The sequence below is a fragment of the Acartia tonsa genome, chromosome 4 (genome assembly GCF_053477335.1).
Source record: "Acartia tonsa isolate MP-2025a chromosome 4, ASM5347733v1, whole genome shotgun sequence".
Classification (NCBI taxonomy): Eukaryota; Metazoa; Arthropoda; class Copepoda; order Calanoida; family Acartiidae; genus Acartia; species Acartia tonsa.
Genome location: NC_137263.1, coordinates 34200123 through 34219024, shown reverse-complemented (window position 1 = coordinate 34219024; position 18902 = coordinate 34200123). Strand labels below are relative to the sequence as shown.

Sequence of the window (18902 nt, the reverse complement as noted above, 5' to 3'; positions counted from 1 at the left end):
GGATACTTTGTTTAATTTGGGTAATAATTTCCTATTATTATGTGATTCTTAAATCAAAGATTATTCCTTTATATCCAAAGAGTCCCATTGGTTGTGGAAGAGTCTCGAGACTGTTGCCACCATCATGACTATCATCATTGTTTGTATAATCAATATTACCATCATCAGTATCATAGTAGAGAGGCAGAGCTTCATTATCATCTCCAATATAGTCAGAATAATCCTCCTCCCTTCGTAGTGTACCTCAACACAAAAAATAGGTATCTAGAAGAACAAGGATGACAACATCCATAAGTAGCGAAGAATAAAAATCATGAATTTACAAACGCACAAAATTGACTATAGAGATTGAGAAAAGGAAAAACTACATAAGAAAAGAATAAAAAAAATAGAATGATAGAAAATCACGAAACATTCATAAAAAGATACTTATATCTTTTGTTGAATTACCGACGGATCAACATACAAAGTAAGTTGTATACTGGTTTTTCTTTGAAAAGAGGATTCTGGACAAAAAAGTCATCAACCTATCCTAAATAACTGCTAAAAAAATAAAATTTGCCTCATAGGTTTACGGACTGACAGACAAAGTTAAATAAGGAGTATCTTCGTTACTAAGATTTTTTTTATAGAAATGAGGAATAGGTGGAGGGCTATGGCCTGTTCGTAGGATTACACCAGGAAGTTTTAGAGATTGAAATGACAGGAGGAGCAAAAACAGACCAACAATGTTAAATTTTACAATAGTTTCCCTTTCAAAACAAAAAAAAATTACCTAATTCTTGATCTAATGGAAATAGTTCATAATTTGTAGATTCCTCAACTTGTAGGTTTGTGATATCATTAGTAACTTTAAACACAATTGAGTTGTTGGGAGCTTCCTCTAGTAACAGATCAAGACCTATAAAAGCAAGTGTGAGTTCATTAATAAGTAAAGATACTTAAAAATAAACAGATAATCAAACTGTATTTATGAATTTTAAGAAAATCTGAATACAAAGAAACTATCCCGTTTGGATTCTTTGAAAAGAGTTATTGCCTTGTTTGGTAAGTTTTAGACTTCGAGCTGATTTTTGAAAATGAATGGAAAATATTGATTTCCTTCATGCTTAAAGGCGGCTGATGCACGGCTGTCGTGCTCGGAAACTATACACAAGAACACTACCGCACAAAATATAGAAAAGGTTTGTAATATTCGACAAGTTGTTACATTCGTTAACGATTTTTTTGTCTTATATATTCATTAGGAAAAAATTATCATCAAATTTAAAAAGCAATATCCTTTTAAACTTCTGACACGATAGTTTACTTTCTAGAATAAGACTCAATACACAATTTCAATTAAATCTCCTAAATAAATTAGTGAAGTTCGTATGGTTACATAAACGTTAAATATAAAGTTATACAAATTATACAGGAAAGAAAAAAATATTTTCTTCATTATTACATCCTCTGAACTAACTATGAAATCCAAAAGGCTCGAAAGCATAGGCGTCCAAGGGGGGGGGGGTAATGGGGCGATTACCCCCCCCAAACGAATTTGGGGGTGCCGTAGTTAGAAAATCTCTAACAAAAAAAATTTTTGCGCGCTTCGCGCGCATTTTTAATACTAAATTTTTGATAAAATTTAAATTACCCCCCCCAAATATTTTACCCCGGGGGTAAATTTTGGGGGCGGTAAACAAATTTTACCCCTGCCAACAGATTTCAGGGGGGGTAATTACCCCCCTCAAGCAAATTTTACCCCCGGGGTAAAAATTTAGGGGGGGGGGGTAAAAAAAATTTGCGGCGCGCTTCGCGCACCATTTTACCCCCCCCAAAACCGAATTACCCCCCCCTTAAAAAAATGTTACCCCCCCCAAAATAAAAAGCTTGGACGCCCCTGCTCGAAAGCCTCAGTTAAACCTGTTCCTAAACAGACAATCCATCTTTTCAGATTTTTTTAATGCTCACAAGCGAGTTTTTATTTGTGGCTTATCACGGCTGCCGAGCCCTGATGAAAGAAATCTTTTATCAAAGTAAAGTAATTGTTCTTAAAGTAAATGAATGCTACCTGAATTTGAATCTTGTAAAATTTGAATTTCTTGACTTAATATTTCTCTTGCTATTAATAATAGTTTAAAAATTATCACAAACAAAATTTTGATTTTTAATTTCATTTTTACTTTCAATATTTCATCTAAGCTAATTTGCCTTTATTGTTTAATAGTCTTAATATTTCTTTACAAAATGATTACATTATACATTTATAAAGATTTCAATTTTTAATTTTGTCTTATATATCAAACTTATTATTAATAATTTTTGTTCACTTTATCAAATTAATGTATAAATATAATAATTTTTTACATGTTCACCCTCCTTATGTTTAAATTAAAATGACCAATGAAAAATGTAATCACTCATGGACCTTTTTTTTGTTTGCATTGTATTTTGACCTCGTCATGTTAAGGAATCAAGATCAAGCTTTTTAAAATCATTGTTTTAGACAATTTTGGTTTGAACCCCTCATGGTTATTAGCCCAGCCTTTTAGAAAATAAGGAAAGTATTAAATTGTAGCTGAACAATCATTTTCTAATGTTGAAATGTAGAATTTATAAAATGGCAGCATGTATTTCATAATAGAAATAGAATAGGTGTAAAATATGAAAGAGTATGAAGGGGTAGCAGCAGACAACTCATTAGACCGAAAAGGCAAGAAAGTTTTAAAGTACAGGGGCAAATAGCCGGTAAATCACAGCTTCCTAAAGTTTAAACAATATTTGTTTTAATAATAAGTTTGTTTTAAACATTTTAGTAAATATATTTGAAAAACTCAACAAAAATCTTCATGTAAATAGCATTTACAAAATTATCCCTCCACCATACTTTATTTCAAATTATTTTAATTCGGCACGATCACTCAAACGTTATGTGATGTTGAAAGTGGTTCAATTTGAAGTTGATTGGATTTCTTTAAACTAATTCCTTCGTGACAGCGGCCCTGACTTTGGTCAATCATATTATCGGGTTAGCAGATCATAACAATATGACAACCGTCAATCTAGCTACTTCTTATAATTATGTTACAACCTTTCTTTAGTCCGTAAAGAAAAGTTGACAATGGTGTTCATCTCTAAATATCAATAATATCTGAGGTATAATTTTAAAGCGTAGTAACTCTAATGTCCGTTTTAAACTTTTTGTTTTTATGTGACATAAATTTTCCATGATAGAATTTTCCAATTGGCTTTGTTTTTGAAGGAGTGATTCCCAGGTCTAGTAGGCAAAATGTTATAACATTATTCAGCCGTAATTATGCCTATAATATATATATATTAAACCTATAATATGTTTTTTAGATAAATATTGTCAATAAAATGTTATTTTGCGATAATTAAATAGATTTTTTATTCTTTTTTTTATTAATATGAATTATTCGTTGAACATCGCCATTATTTTTTTTTTTACACATTTTGTTCTTTGGTGAGTGGTTATCTTAGCCAATACTGAGTAAAGCTTTTTCTGCAAAGGTGTGAAATTGGTGTCTCTACAATGTATATAGCCATCTTTATATCAGCTAGATAATATACACATTGTCTACTTTTAAAATTTGATAATTAGGGAGGGAGGAGTAATAAAATGTAAATCATACTGAACCTCAAAGTTCTATAAAAACTTCCTCTCAATTGTTAGCTTAAAACCTTTGGTTAATTTATTAAATCAAAAATGACCTGTTCAAACCAGCAGTGTCCAAACTTTTCACCAATAATTTTACTGGTGGCGTGTATCAATTTATCGTCCATTGTCTTATCCCTTAAGATTACTGCAAGCATCTATTCTACAAAAATCAGCTTGTATCTAAATCTTATTTCTAAGGTAATTCATATTAAAGAGCATCCTACTCAGGGAGTAAGGGAGGGGACAATGGATCGAATATTCAATTTTTTCGAGTCTCAGACTTTGGGTACTGGCTTAAAGGGAATGTACAAGAATTTAGCAGTTTCTGAATGACTTTGGGTACTAGCGCAACAAATGCCGCAACTCGTGTGTTAGTTTTGAATATCTAGCAGACAAGTATCAATAAACTTAATTTGTTATGATGAAGCTGGTTTTAACATTTTTTTTCTCTCCAGAAAATATCATTTCATAGATAAAAACTTTATTGTGATATTTGTTTAATAACCATTCTAAGAACCCAATTAAATTTTGGGTTATGGAGCGATGGGTTGAATGGGTTCCAGGGAGATTTTTATAGTTATTAATTACAGAATGATTATGTCAGTCTGATGTGCTTGTAATCTAATTTTCAAATGAATGTTTTTTTTTCTTGGAACTCTTTTCTTATTTTTTAGTTTTCTGCCTCTCCCTTTACAATTTCCTTCATATTTTCCGGATTGTTCTGGATTTCATAGTCTCAGCGATAACTCTTAAATTGAATTAATTGCCCATTGTCCCCTCCCTTACTCCCTGCATCCTACTGTTCTTATTTCAATTAAAATTCAATAAATTTAAAAATCTAAAGAAAAAGCTAAATAATTATTCTAAGATCTTAGATATCATTTTGGAAAAAATATTATTCAAAAAGGTATGAAATAAGTGAAATAACATTTGTACGTACTAATATTTGATTATCATTAAAGGCCAAATAATTTAGAATTTTCTAGGCTAAATAAGAAACCTTTACTCATACGCTAGCAAGGAATTTTATGGGATTTGGCCAAATGACAACTTAAATTGTTTGCTAATTCCTTAGAACTAAATAATTAATTTCGTAGAAACACCGTGAAATTATTTTGAATGATAACTTATTGAACCTGAACGAACGTGGTCTTATATGTTAGTTTGTTCATCTACGCGCGGGTTCTTTCCCTCATAGAACCTAGATAACAAGGAATCCCCCCCCAAGCAACTTAAATTTATTAATAATTAGAAAATAAGGGAAAATGTTTTTTTTTTTGCTAGAACTTCCCCCTGCTTAGACCCCTAACCCTGCAAAGCTACCATGTACCCAATATGACCTAACCTAATCTTACCTAAAGTAATAAAGAAAAACAAAAGACAACCTGCGCCCCCCTCCCTTTAACGGTATTCTTAATTGATTTATATGTAAAGGGGGGGGGGGGACTTATTCGACTAGAAACTTTTAGGAAAACCTTCGGGCGCGTTTTTGAGTGTTTGATGATTTTTCTTCTAATCAAATTAGAGCTGTCATTTCCGCAATTAAAATTTCAAGATTAAAACAATTATAGATTATAATGATTGTTTAAAAAAAACAGCAAGTCATTAGATTTTAAATATAGTTTCTCTATTATATTTTTAGTGGCTTTGTCTCTAGTCTTTAGGAGTTAGGCTTATACAGTGTGGGGCTTTCACTCAAACCTATTTCTTGACCACCGACCATACCCCCTCCAATTATTTTTGATATTCGCAATTAACCTATCAAAAAAACTTACAGACTACATCTTTATAAACATATTTTCTTTTAAACAAGGATGACAACATCCATAAAAGCGAAGCTCTGAATCGGTATATAAATTGTAAGTAAACTTTTTACAAAACTGCTTAAAACAGGAAACTGATTGAGGACTTGCATATATTTTTAGGACGTTCTTGTAATGATTTCTTACGCTTCCTAAATCTTACCTAACTTTAACAGGAATCATCATGCAAAGTTTGAAATAGACAGGACAATTCTAAAATGTCGAAATTAACTAAAAGAGCTATCTGTTACGGACGTAAGGACGGAACGACCAAAATTATAGAATGACAGACTCCCAGCTCCTTTCTTTAAATGAAACCTTTTGAGGCTTGAGGCGAAGCAATTAGAAAAAACTTAAATAAAATTAGATAATTTGTAATTAAATGTTACTAAAAACTCTACAAATAGCAAAATGATTCATCGTTCGTTGTTCGTAATTCGAAGAAAGCATTTGAAAATATAAACACAAATCTTTATCCTTTATCCTCTTTTTTTACGCGTTCCCCTCCTCATTCAGAAGCAAAACAAGGGCAGTCTTGCACATGAAAAGAACTAATAACAATAAAGACACAAATTGGATAGCTAAACTAGCAAAGATTCTAGTGTATTTCCTAGATATTATAGAAGAAAACAAGTTTCAAATTTATTGAACATTTCTAATAGGCCTAGATTCCAAAGATAGAGTTGCTCGCTATATGAAGTTTACTTTAGTGTTACAGGAATCATAACCTTGCCACGTTTCAAATCGATGGGATAATATTAACAAAACAAATTAACAGTATGAGTTTTCCTCTGCTGACGCACAGAAAGATGGATGGACCGTCCCTAAATGTAGAACAGCGTCGTCTTTAAGATAAATCTAACAGACGACATGAAAAACTTGAGCTATAGAGAATCTACGCTATCTAGAACTTCTAGACCCATCTTGTATAAAGGTTAGGTAGGATATCGGAGGTGTGTGTGTAAACAGTTTATCCCACCTCCGAGAGACGAGAGAGAGAGAGAGAGAGAGAGTCGATGCTCCTGATTTAGGAGTCTCCTACACACACAATCACACACACACATACTTTCTAACATATACGATCGCCTATAAACTTGAGAATTCCTCCAAGGACATTAGAGTCAGACTCAGAGTTGTAGTTTGTAAAAGTCAGTGACTCCGAGAGGATTATACCTGAGAAAAAAATGACGACGATGAATACGACACAGAAAACGCCTATCGTGGACAAAGGGCTGGATGACAAGACTATAAAGAAACTGTAAGTGCATATTATTCTTTGTATTGAATATACTCTTTTATTATTACATGTAGGTCACTTTGTCTGTATAACTTTTTAATCTGTCTAAGTGTCTATCCGTGTAACTATCTTTATATTGAGCATCACATCCAGAATATTGGAATAACAATTTTTTGCATTTGAATTCTATTTGAATAAATTTGGATATCTTTAAGCAAGACAACAATATAAATACTCAACTTTTCTCTAAAATATAACTTTTCTATAAATTTTTTCAATAAAAGCACTTCCCCCCAATTGGTCTATGCCTATGGGTTTCGAGATCTTACTCAACAGATATACTTTAGTATTAGGGATTCCTAACTTTTTTGATATTTTTTTTGTATTATGATATCATTTTTAATGAAATACTTTTAAATTTGTCTGAAAGAAATTTGATATACATCTTGTCACGCATGGAATACAAAATCATAATGTCAAGAAAACTTAAAATCTAATGTTAAAAATCTTTTTAAAAACTTTCTAAATTTGGAACAAAGCTTCTCTATTATCCTTTGGTTAAGCTCTGATTTTTTCTGTTAAATTCAAAATCTCGTGAAAATTTGCATGTAAATACTAACAGATAATCTTGAATAATTTCAATTTTTTGTACTTTAAATTATGCTCAAGTTTTAAATGGACGTACACTTCCAATTTTTGAGTAAAGCTCCTATACAATAAGATCTGAAGGTGACAGCTGAACCTATTAAGTTCTCTATTTAATGGATGCCTGATGATAAAGGCTAAAAGATGATTTATAAAGTTTTAACTATAAAACCCCCTTCCCTAGATGCTAGGTAGGCATCCACTAGTCTATATATTACATGTGACGTCACTTAGTCACGTGTCTTATTAAACAATTAATAGCTCTATCATTTAAAACCTAGTACAAAATTTAGGTATTTAAACACCCTCTTTAAGATACGTCATTTAATCGAAAGTTATACAAATGGTAATGTATCTTTCGTCAAGGTAAAAACAAAAATTAATGATTTTGTGAATGGAGTTAATAAAAGTTATAGAATTTTTCTGTTTAAAAACCTATAGATTTTTTTGTGACATAAGATTTGTGAAGTCTAGAAAAACAGACAAAAACGCAGTGCAGGTTTATTTTTTGAAAGGCTTTGACATTTAAAGGGAAAGAACATTACATTTTTACCTAGACTTTCTTAGGTTTAATGCAAAAGTTTATATAAAATTATCATTAATTAATCATTACTGTGTCTATTATACGCTATTTAACCAGCTGCGAGTACTTAGTGTACATGAAAATCTGGTGCAACATCCAAGTAAAAATATATCGAATATTAGGGTGCATTTGCTACAAAATACTAATGTTTTTTTTTTTAATTTTAATGATAATATGTATTTTAGACCCGGACCACCAGAATTTACAGAGGAACTTCGTATGAGACAAGAAACAGACGGTGTTCTTCTTGAATCATATCTTATCTATGAACCTGAACATAAGGTAAACTAATACCTGGAGTACCTCTATAGTTATCTTATCTATGAACATAATTCAACTGATACCTGAAGCATTTCTATAGTTATCTATAAACTTGAGTATAAGGTAAATTAATACTTGGATTACTTCTATAGTTATTTTATCTATGAACCTGAACATAAGGTAAATTAATATCTTGAGTACTACTATATTTATCTCATCTATGAACCTGAACATAAGGTAAACTAATACCTAGAGTAGTTCTATAGTTATCTATGAACCTAAATACTAGGTTATTAATGCATGGAGAACCGCTACAGATATCTTTCTATAAACCTGAAAATAATCTAAACTGAAACTTGGAGTATTTCTAGGGTTATCTTATCTATGGATCAGAACATAAGGTAAAATAATACCTAGATTACTTCTATAGATATCTCATCTATGTACTTATAGAATTATAAACTTTAACACATAGAATCTTTATAAACAGAAGCATGCAGAAGGGGGGTGTGTTCACCTCGCGGAAAAAAACTTAGGAGGGTGGCGAAACTCTATGCATGCCACTGTTTTTATTTGTAAAAACAGATCTACATTTTTTTATTATTTGTTTTCTTAACTTTAAGGTTGCTAACTTATTTATTTTCTAATAACTTTTCTGTAAAGGGCAACCTTGAATTTTATTTTGTTTTCTATAACCCTAACTGACTTATTAGTTGTATCCTTTAAAAATACTGTTAGAGCAATTTCAGAGTCATTCTGATGTAATATTATCTCTTTTAAGGAGAAAAGCCAGGATGATAATATCTATAAATAGCGAAGCACAAAAAATCATAGTTAGGAATAAGGACCAAGAGATTTGTTAATATCAAGCATAGGACTTTTGGAGAAAAATTCACAAAACCTTTCTCATGCATTTTCATATTTATATTTTGTTGTATGACTAACAGACCGAAGGACAAAGTAAGTTACATACTAGATGCCTATTGGTATAGGGAATCTTTACAAAATTCAGCCATATACATATATTTCACATAAGTGTTAGGCTTGACTAGGGTAGGAGCCAGTAAATTGTTTTAAATATATTATAAATGGGATCAGATTTTTTTCACTTGTCTAATAAAAATAACGATAATTCCAATCACAGCAATCTAATTATTTGGGTTAACTGCTCTCCTTATGTTATTGTCTTTTATAGTAATGTAGTTAATCTATACATAGAAATTTTGGAATTTTAACATCTTCATCGAGAAATAAACATCTAAGTTCTAAAATAAGAAGGAAGGACAAACGAACAATAACTCTTCTAGAATGTCAATGCTTAATAAGCAGAGCATTAAAATGTAATTCTAAACAAAACTGTACATAAATTTGTTGCAAAATTGCGTTATTACAAGATACTGTATAAGGACATACTTTCATTTTTAGGATTTAATTATAGAATTGCTTTGCTTATAATATTGGACCTTGTTGTCCTAGTAATCATTATTCCAAAAGTAAGATCAATAAAATCTATATATTCAATTAATTCAAAAAGTTAAAAATCAGCATGTTCTAAATGGACGTGCAGACTTTCTGTTAACTTATAGAGTTACTAAGTTTTCCAAATCATACCTTTCATTTGATCAATTTCAGGCCACCTGGTACAAGGATGAAACAGCTCTGCTGGGCGCCCTGAATTTTGATGAGAAGTATCAACCATTCCTGGAGAGGCGGGGAGACTGGACATACTGTGCTCTGGCCATCAGGTACACTTTTCTTCATTGTATCAATCCAGTGCCTGCGCAATCCTAACCTCGCTAGGGCTCAACTATCCAACTTGGTGGCTAAGTCAGAAGGAAAAATTTCCTGGGCCTAGTAAAATTAAATCTAAGTTCAATTTCGACTACCTACTCAGTTTAATGCCATCCTATGAAATAAAGTAATAGCTTTTTTTGTCTAGAGCTTAAGATTTCAATAAATACTGAACCGAGTGAATTCTTCATTTTAGAGAATTTGTCCCGGGATGGTTTTATGCATTTTTTGTTGTTGAAAATTCAAGTCTTGGAATAAAGTTCTGCTCACTATCTACGCCTAATAATACCGAGCCCCTAGATGCTAGGGGCGCATCCGTTATGCTTAGAAAAGAACTTTTTACTGAGCTGTTCTCATATTAAGTAACTGTAATGTCATTGATATTTCCAGGCAATGTATTTAAAATTTAAACTTGAATGTTTTCTGTTCACAATATCCATTCCTAAATGTTTTATTTTTAGCTAGTAACTTCGAGGGGAGGCCGGGGAAGGTAGGAAATAACAAGCTTAAAAACTTCTCCAAGACATCATTAAAGCTTCCCTGAAAAGTGCATCAAATTCGGATCAAAAGTTTCCAAGAGCTCTAGCTTTAGAAAATAAAACTTACTACCTTATACTATAGAAATTTAGCACCATAATTTTATTCTTAGATACATTAAATAACTTACATAGTACATTTTTTGACATCTGTTAACAAAACATGTAAATGTTAAATTTTATTAATGTTTCGATGTCTAAGTCTAAGATTTTCTTTGGCAAAGAAATCCATGAAGTTTGTTTCAAAATTTAGATATATTATTCGAAAATTTCACGTTAAAGGTCAAAACTGAAAACATAACTTTCAGCTGCTCGCAAGAATAAGTATTGAATGTATTCAATTTTAAAAGAAATATTTTTTCCTACTTTTTTCCAATCTTTATCCGGGAGGGATATCATAATTAAAATAAAACTATTTTGCTTAAATCTTATTATAAAAAATGTCCTGTTACTTGTAGATATGTTACATTCTTAGTGAACATGTTATAGGCAGATTTAAAATGAGGTGCGTGTACAAGATTACTTAGAGGAAGCTGAACAAGACTAATTAAAACCTTCTTATATTAATATTAAAGGGGTGTAGTATATTCATATCTTAGGGGGTTAAATGAGACAATAGCACCCTCTAAAATTTCCATATGGGTTATGGGAGGTTTGCAAACCCCAAATAATTTTCACATTGCTAATAAAACGACTGTAGAAATTGCTGGAATGTAAAAATGTGTAAAATCTTGTAAATTTTTACTGTTGGAAAAATTTCAAAATAATTTCTATTACATTGTTTTTGTACAATGTACAAGGCCGCTGTACACGATAAAATGACATGAAAATAAATCACGGGAAATTCCTTATATAGGGGGGGGGGGGGGGGGTTAATGCAACCAACTCGTAATCAATGATTAAATGGTACTTAGAAACCGAATTTCGTTAAGAAACTTGGCAAGAGTAATCCTTGATAGGTCTATTTTCCCTAAATTGAACAAAAAGTTGGAAAAGTAACGGCTAACGGCTGGCGGCTCAGCCGTTTAGCCATTTTTGGTTATTTTCAGAGCAAATCCGTCAAGAAACCTATATCTATATACATTATACTCTTTTCATCTCCAAACGTTTTCAAACGGTTCTAGCCGGTAGTTGCTAGTACTAGAAATTAAAAAAAAATAGTTTTTGGCATCATTTCACATGATTTAAGGTGACCCTGGCGTCAGCTGCAGTTGCTATGCCCCCCCCCCCAAAAAAAAAAAGAAAAAGAAAAAAAGAACATATGATCAAAATATGCAAATCTTTAAATTTTAATCAAATATAGAATTAGAATTAAATAGAACTAATATCTTCGTGTAGACTACAGAATTAGTAAATAGAATCTAACAGAAAATTATTTTACAAAAAATATCACTGTAATTTTCTTGAAATATTGTACTTTGTACAAGCTTAAAAATGTTTAAAAAAGAATAATTCCTAATTTTAGAAATGCACTTTTACTTGAGTAAGCAATTTTACGGCTTAAAAAATGTTTTTTTATATTCAAAGTCTTAAAGTCTGGATTTGATGCATTTACTTAAACTAAGACAATCTTATTTTTTATCGGCAGTGCAGAAGAAGTATAAAATATTTAAAAAATCACATAACCTATCATATTAGTTTTATCACTCGAAAGGTGTTCCTCCTACTTTAATGTGAATTTACCTATAAAAAAAAACTTTATAATAATACATAGTTTATTATCACAGAAAATTGATGTAAAGTTATTTTGTATGAAACCCAGAAAGGGTGAGGACAATGGACTGTAAACTATAATGATTCCCAAAATGTTAAAAACACGCTCTTTTGGGTGATTTTACAAAATATTTGAGAGTCAAACTAATTATCTTAATGTACAAGAGGGTTGATTTTGATTATCATGGTTGGATGTGCAAATCAATTCATCGTCTATTGTCTTATCCCTCATGATAACTGATGAAACCTGAAATTTAAAGTATTTTTGGTGCAATTAATTTTGATCTTACTTGTCTGCAGCAAATTGACTGCGAGACGAGTAAATAAGTATTAATTTTGTGTTGATTCCAGGCACCTGTCCCAAGAGGACGCTGGCAACTACAAGGTCGTCGTGAAGAACAAGTACGGAGAGAAGGCCAACCATGTGAGGCTGTCCATGAAGGACGAGAATGCTCCCACCACGGCGGGCGCCATCGAGCCGACCTTCTTCAGGAAGCCAAGCTCCAGACAGGAGGGCAAGAAACTTCACTTGGAGGCAGAGATCGAGGCTTTGCCCAGACCTGAAATCACCTGGAGGCTGGGAGATAAAATCATTCAGGTAGGGGGAATTGAAAGTGCTGTGAATATCTAAATAATTCGAGTTCAGTTTACTTTAATTAGCCTCTAATATCTCCTTTTCCTTTATTGATTTAAATTAACTTCATAATGAGAATTACGAACACAGTAATAGTGTCTGACTGATTATGACGTAACAAAAAAAATTAGCCAATGAGAGGCCACTATAAATTTTACCATTGGTCAATAACGGCCTCTCATTGGCTAATTTTTTTTGTTACGTCATAATCAGTCAGACACTATTACTGTGTTCGAGAATTACAGTTGCACAAAATATTATGAAATGAAATAGCTAACAGATGGCGGACATACAATCTGCCTCATTATTATTAAGATTATTTTCTATGACTCCCTAATTATATTGTAAAGTTTGGTTTGTTTAGGATTGTGAGAAGTATTCCTTGTATAGAGCTATCCAACCAACAAATCCAAATATTCATTTTGTCAGATTAACTATCAATGTAAGTATAAATGGATGGATAGAAAATAGATATGAAGATATCTTTAGATACCAATTAAACTTTTAGCGGAATATTTACACATTTAATTCTATGTAAGCTCTCGTTTTTTTTATGATAAAATCGTAAAAAAACTTTCTGATACTATGTGATATTATAATTTAATGATAGGGGAATTAACTTGGCGCAACTTATCAATGAACAATTTTCAATTATTTTTGCAGTTAAAATTAAAAATAACGGTATAATAAAAAATAGAAAAGCTTTGCTTCTTAGAATAAACATTGTCGTCAGTAGCTCAATCTTTATATTTACAATTTTTTTATTTCATTAATCACAGCGCTTTTGTTAGCGGCCATTCGACTAGTTTTTGTTTCGCTGACCCAATGTTGACTGACAAACATAATTTATCCTGATAATATTTTAGTATTTTTCATTTGCTGAAATTTGAAAACAAGAACAATTATGTCCTTGGTCAAAGATAAGGGAACTACACTTTAAATTGTTATTCTAAATATTTAAGTAGTAGTCATTTTTTCTATCTGCATGTCATTAACATCTGCACCTAAATTTAAAGTAAAGTTTAGTAATCATTTTATTTCTGATCTTGACTTATAGATCACTAAAAATTATCAGGGAGGGAGGGGACATTCTGCTGTTTATTACACTAGTCCCCAAAGTTATATGATAATACGTCGGCTTAACAATTTTGGGGACAATATTGAACGTTGATTTGTTGGTTCATTAAGTTGAGTGTCCAAACGTTTAAACCACTGGCGTTATCCGCGGCCATAGTAACAGTTTTTTTCGGGGGGGGGGGGGGCAGGGGATACCAAAATTTTAAAAATTAAAAAAAAATCTTAAGAGTATAATACCCAACCACTAATTGTAATATATAGAAGGGGTAATTTTGTTTATTATCATTGAGGTTGTACATTAATTTATATACCATTTCAGTCCCTAAAAAATTATCCTTACCCATTTCAAAAATGAAAATCTGTAACTAATAATTGATTAGGAGCCATCTGGCGCCGATGGTGGAAACTATATTGTTCACGCAGTCAATTCTGTTGGAGAGAAGGACTGTACATTGGCTCTTAATTTTGGCGGGGATGATGAATCTCAAGAAAATGTTCCAGCAAGGTAGTGAAGAGTTTTTAGTAGGGAAGCTTCCCTGAAAGTAAAAAATAACAAATTCTCTACATATCTTTATAAACTTTGACATACCCCTTAAATAAAATTGAGGCAGGTTAAGATATACATTGATACAATGCATAAAATAACTGTTAAAAGGGGCAGAATTGATAATTTTGTTATATGGATCACAGAATATTTATTTAAAATGTTATATGGTTGTTTTAGGCCCTCTTTACATTTGTAAAGATAGTGTTAAGAGACCCAAATACTAATTCCGTCCAAGTCCATTTCTCCCTTTTCTTATATTTATTCTTGTTGAATAGACAATTTACGTAAAATTATGACATATGTATGTATTGTTTTATACTTTACATACTAACCACATTTAATGTTGTTTCTTTCAGAGTATATGAACAACCTGTCCTATTACAGCCAAACCCAGAAACCTTGGTCCTTGAAGCTCACATTGTCGCAAACCCCAAACCTAAGGTAAAATTTATAATAAGTGAAGTTTTTAAATTGAAAAAAGTTCTTAGTTTTTCAATGTCAACGGAATATGAATTGGAGATACTTTTTGGGGGGTTTGTCAATGTGTAGGTTGAGTTAGAGCAAGAAAACCCATGTAGGTTTAAGATCTTCGTACAATTTAAAGAAAGTATGGAGAGCTCACCTATTAATTAACAATAGGACTTGCTCTATATTATTTTTTGATCTCGAAAACTACTTATATTGAGCAAAAATTCTAAAAAAAATTTCTAGTCTTGGAGTAAGGGTTTCGTAGGTCTTTCCTGTGCATTTATCCTTACCCCTAGAATATTGATTTTTGTTACTTAAGATCTCATGGCTCTGCAACGGAGACTTTGTGAAGATGAGTGAAAGAAAGATAGACAGATTAGAGCCTAGACACGGAGAACTCAACAAGTGGAATGCCACCCTCACTATCCTGGTAAATTTTTTTCCCAGTATGGCTTCGAAACCGAATAATATCCGCTGGATTAGAACCGGTTCTCAGTCATACCAAAAAATCATGTATAGCATCGCATCACTGACAATTTTGCCACGAATATTAAAATTAAAACAAAACTAATGACAGTTTTGTTACCCTGGGCCTTCGGTCACTTGAGGCTTACAAAACTGGTTTTAATCATATAATCTTACATTTTAATATCCGCGGAAAGCTGTTTATAATACGATGCGATAAATAACTAATATTTATGCACAGGTTTCAATTGATCAGTCGGCAATAAACGATAAATTGATTAATGTCCGCCATGATGATGAAATTTTTGCCTTTTTCAAGATCAAATCATTTGTTGAAAAGTTTGGACATTTCTAGTTTCAACGGAAATGTTAACTTGTTAAGTATTTTAGCTTTCGAATGAGAAAAATATTCACATACATTGATTTTACAGCTACATTGAAGGGGTAATTTGATTTAAAAATGGACGAGGACTAGTGACTTTTCCCTGATAAGACTGTGAAACAATTAAGAGAACAAAATTCATAGATAATCTAAAATATATTTAAAAATTAACATACACGAATTTAGATTATAAACCAATTTAATGACATTGGTATTTTAATCAACACAATTGAAAACAATTCTACCTTTTTTAACATCACGCAACCTCGTGCATAACATCTAGTTGTTCAGATACAAGACGTCTGAAGAAATTATTTTAGATTGATTATATAAAAAAAAACCAATGAAATTTCATTAAAGGTACCCAAAGTTTTTTAGCCAACAAAAAAAGATAACGTAGTTATAAAACTTTGGGTACCGACCAGTGTAAGTTAAATTCCATTTTCCCCTCTCTACCTCCTTGTTGTAAAAAAGATACTCAATAAACCAACTTTATGACAATATTGGTTCTCTGTGTTTAGAAGCCAAACAAATCTGATTCTGGCGACTACAAGTGTTCTGTCAAGAATAAATGGGGAAATGATTTCACAACTTTCAACCTTGGATAAATATGTTCTTGTTGTCACAGCCTAAATCATCTAACAAAAATGCTGTTATCATTGTTTGAATTTTAAAAACTTTAATTTTTTTCTAGATAATTAAAAAAATAAACGCCTTTTAATATTTGATTTCAGTTTAAGGGATTTTTTACCCATATTAGTATGTTCGGTGATTTAGGCTTATTGGGTTAAAATTTATAATCAAAACCGCTTCAATAACATTACTAACAATTAAATAACAAAAGATAAATGTAGCAAATATAATATTTTTTTACTAACATTTATTAAATGAAATAATAAACACACAAAGAAACTTAAAAATCCAAAATTATAGAAATGATTCCTTTAAAGTTATCTTTAAACTGTACAATATATCTATTTTATGGATAACATCCATTCGTCTATCAATTATTTCAGTGGGTGTTTAGATAAAGCTGCCAGTTACATTAAAATAAATTTATTAAGATTTAATTGACCTATTACCCCCATACTTTAGGATTCTTTAGTGATTAGAATCAGAAACCCTAATTCAGAAATATAATTCAAATCTAAATTGAATATTTTGTTTGGTTAAACTTGAGGTAAAACTGTTTTTGGAATGCTATCAACGGGAAGTGGGTATGAAGTAGAGAAATGAAATATGTAGTAAGAAAGGTTCTACGTTTAGAATTGTTTGTCAGAATCCTGGTCCCTTGTCTCTTGTTGGGACTATAATAACAAAGTCCCAAAAGAAAATGTTTAGGAATTTGATTCCTTCAGACAATGACGTCCAAGATTTTGTTTTAGAGGGGGAAATCTAATGTATTTTTTAAGATATTGAGTGGGTAAAAAGAGGTGTATACGTCTATGCTTGCAGGGTTAGAAATTCATTTGTATTAATGGTTACTTTGTATAAATGTCAGAACTATAAACCGCTAGCCCAATATATTTTTCACTTTAAATTAATGGATTCATATTAGAGTATTCTTAGATCTTTTCTACGGCATTTTATACATCTTTGAAGATAAATTATTTTACAATTGGTTTGCTACAGTTAATAAATTATTATATCTACAAAAATAAGCTATAGATTTCATTAAGATTAATCATTTTACCTGGTATTATTATTATTATTATAAAGTTATTCAAGTAAAAAAATCATTCTACTATGCTAGCTCTATTTCAACAATGGCATTAAGAATATTAATTCTTATGTCAATATAGTAACAGCACCAACTTTTAAAAGAGTTAGTAACAAATTATTAAATTTGATTATAAAAATGAAATTTAATTTAAATATGCACAAAATTTCAATCTCTGAGGCATCTTTAGATGTAAGCAGTTGCGTGCACAGGGTTTTTGCTTGTGGGTGGTGTAAACCTTGAGGGTATGAAGAAAAGAATGCAGGCCTTCCTAATCTTAAGGGGGTTGTGGAAACTACCCTTCCAGACGACCATAGATGTAAAAAATAACTTTTGATAAATGAAATCTAAATTGTTTTTAACTGAACTGAAACTATATATAACATTTCCTTCCAACTATTTACCTCGCCTTTGGTGTGCCTTAATCAAGGATGGAAAAATCATCTAATTTTAAACTGTTTCACCACCTACTTTTCATCAAGCAAAATAACATTACTTTTCAAATATTTTATTATTACTTATTCGTACAGAAAAATAGAAGCAAAAAGTTTAGATTTGTGGTAATACATATCTTCCTCCCTTCAGCTAAACATTTCCAAGCCTTTGTAATTTTTTCAAATGTCTAGTGGAATGCTTTAAATGTTTGTGCTTGTGCCTTACTGACAGACTGACCTATACAATTAAATTGTATTGTAGCTGCATGTTTGATTCCTAATATTTCAGCGACCAGTGAAGAGTGATGCTGGAGAATATAAATGCAGCATAAAGAACAAGTGGGGCACTGACTTTACAACTTTCCAACTAGGATAGAAACCATCTGGCGGACACATTTTAAACTATATATATTGTTCATTTTTAAAAAACTGTTTAAAAATTGATGTATCCAATATTTCATTTCAGAGTTTGATAAAGTTTTGATAAAAATTTACATATTAAGCTTTTTACTTTTAGGGATTTGTTAAATTAATATTTATTTTAAATAAATATGTAATTTGCATGATAAATAAAATGATTGTATTAACTTTTTTAACTTAACTAATTTAATGTGCTTATATTTAACTATTTTGATGTATTATCATAAAAATTTAGTTTTCTTTGTTATAAATAAATTTTTAATCTTTTATTTTATTTTAACTTTTCAAGTAGATCTTTTCTACAGTTAAGAAATGTCGTTCACCTTTGCTGGCTTAGATCACCTGTTAAATGTTTTACGTTGCCTCACAGATAAGGTAAGATAGCATTTCTAAGCAACTCCATAGGCAATAACAGTCAGTCAGTGTAGCTTTACAAAGTGTCTCAAATTCAGCCATGTGACTTCATAAAAGTGGGATAGAAAACCCCTAAAAAGAGATGTATAATCTCTCATTTTTATGACGTCAC

At 31.2% G+C, this 18902-nt stretch overlaps 2 protein-coding genes across 3 annotated transcripts; one reads left to right on the top strand and one right to left on the bottom strand.

Moving 5' to 3' along the window:
- Positions 1–37: 37 nt before the first annotated feature.
- Positions 38–2194, bottom strand: LOC145315433 (uncharacterized). The gene is made up of 3 exons (XM_080155414.1): positions 2054–2194; positions 776–901; positions 38–243 (listed from the first exon to the last, which is right to left on the bottom strand). The coding sequence occupies exons 1-3, from the start codon at positions 2157–2159 to the stop codon at positions 38–40; spliced, it is 438 nt and encodes a 145-aa protein (XP_080011540.1). The 5' UTR covers positions 2160–2194.
- Positions 2195–6387: 4193 nt separating this feature from the next.
- Positions 6388–18645, top strand: LOC145316910 (disorganized muscle protein 1-like). Of its 2 annotated transcripts, none has more exons than XM_080157726.1 (9): positions 6388–6721; positions 8114–8210; positions 9822–9934; positions 12581–12827; positions 13228–13305; positions 14321–14445; positions 14844–14928; positions 15275–15385; positions 18246–18645. In XM_080157726.1, exons 1-9 carry the CDS (start codon positions 6648–6650, stop codon positions 18330–18332), a joined length of 1017 nt encoding a protein of 338 aa, XP_080013852.1. In that variant the 5' UTR covers positions 6388–6647; the 3' UTR covers positions 18333–18645. The 2 variants fall into 2 exon arrangements, with proteins under 2 accessions (XP_080013852.1, XP_080013853.1); XM_080157727.1 differs by having other exon boundaries at positions 16324–18645.
- Positions 18646–18902: the final 257 nt, after the last annotated feature.

Bases quoted from the DNA above. Each gene is read 5' to 3' on its own strand.
- LOC145315433 (XM_080155414.1), bottom strand. From the start codon at position 2,159: ATGAAATTAAAAATCAAAATTTTGTTTGTGATAATTTTTAAACTATTA. The intron at 902-2,053 runs GTAGCATTCATT...TTGCTTTTATAG, and splicing joins TTTACAAGATTCAAATTCAG to GTCTTGATCTGTTACTAGAG. The intron at 244-775 runs GTAATTTTTTTT...TTTTGTGTTGAG, and splicing joins TCCATTAGATCAAGAATTAG to GTACACTACGAAGGGAGGAG.
- LOC145316910 (XM_080157726.1), top strand. From the start codon at position 6,648: ATGACGACGATGAATACGACACAGAAAACGCCTATCGTGGACAAAGGG. The intron at 9,935-12,580 runs GTACACTTTTCT...TGTTGATTCCAG, and splicing joins TACTGTGCTCTGGCCATCAG to GCACCTGTCCCAAGAGGACG. The intron at 15,386-18,245 runs GTAAATTTTTTT...CTAATATTTCAG, and splicing joins ATGCCACCCTCACTATCCTG to CGACCAGTGAAGAGTGATGC.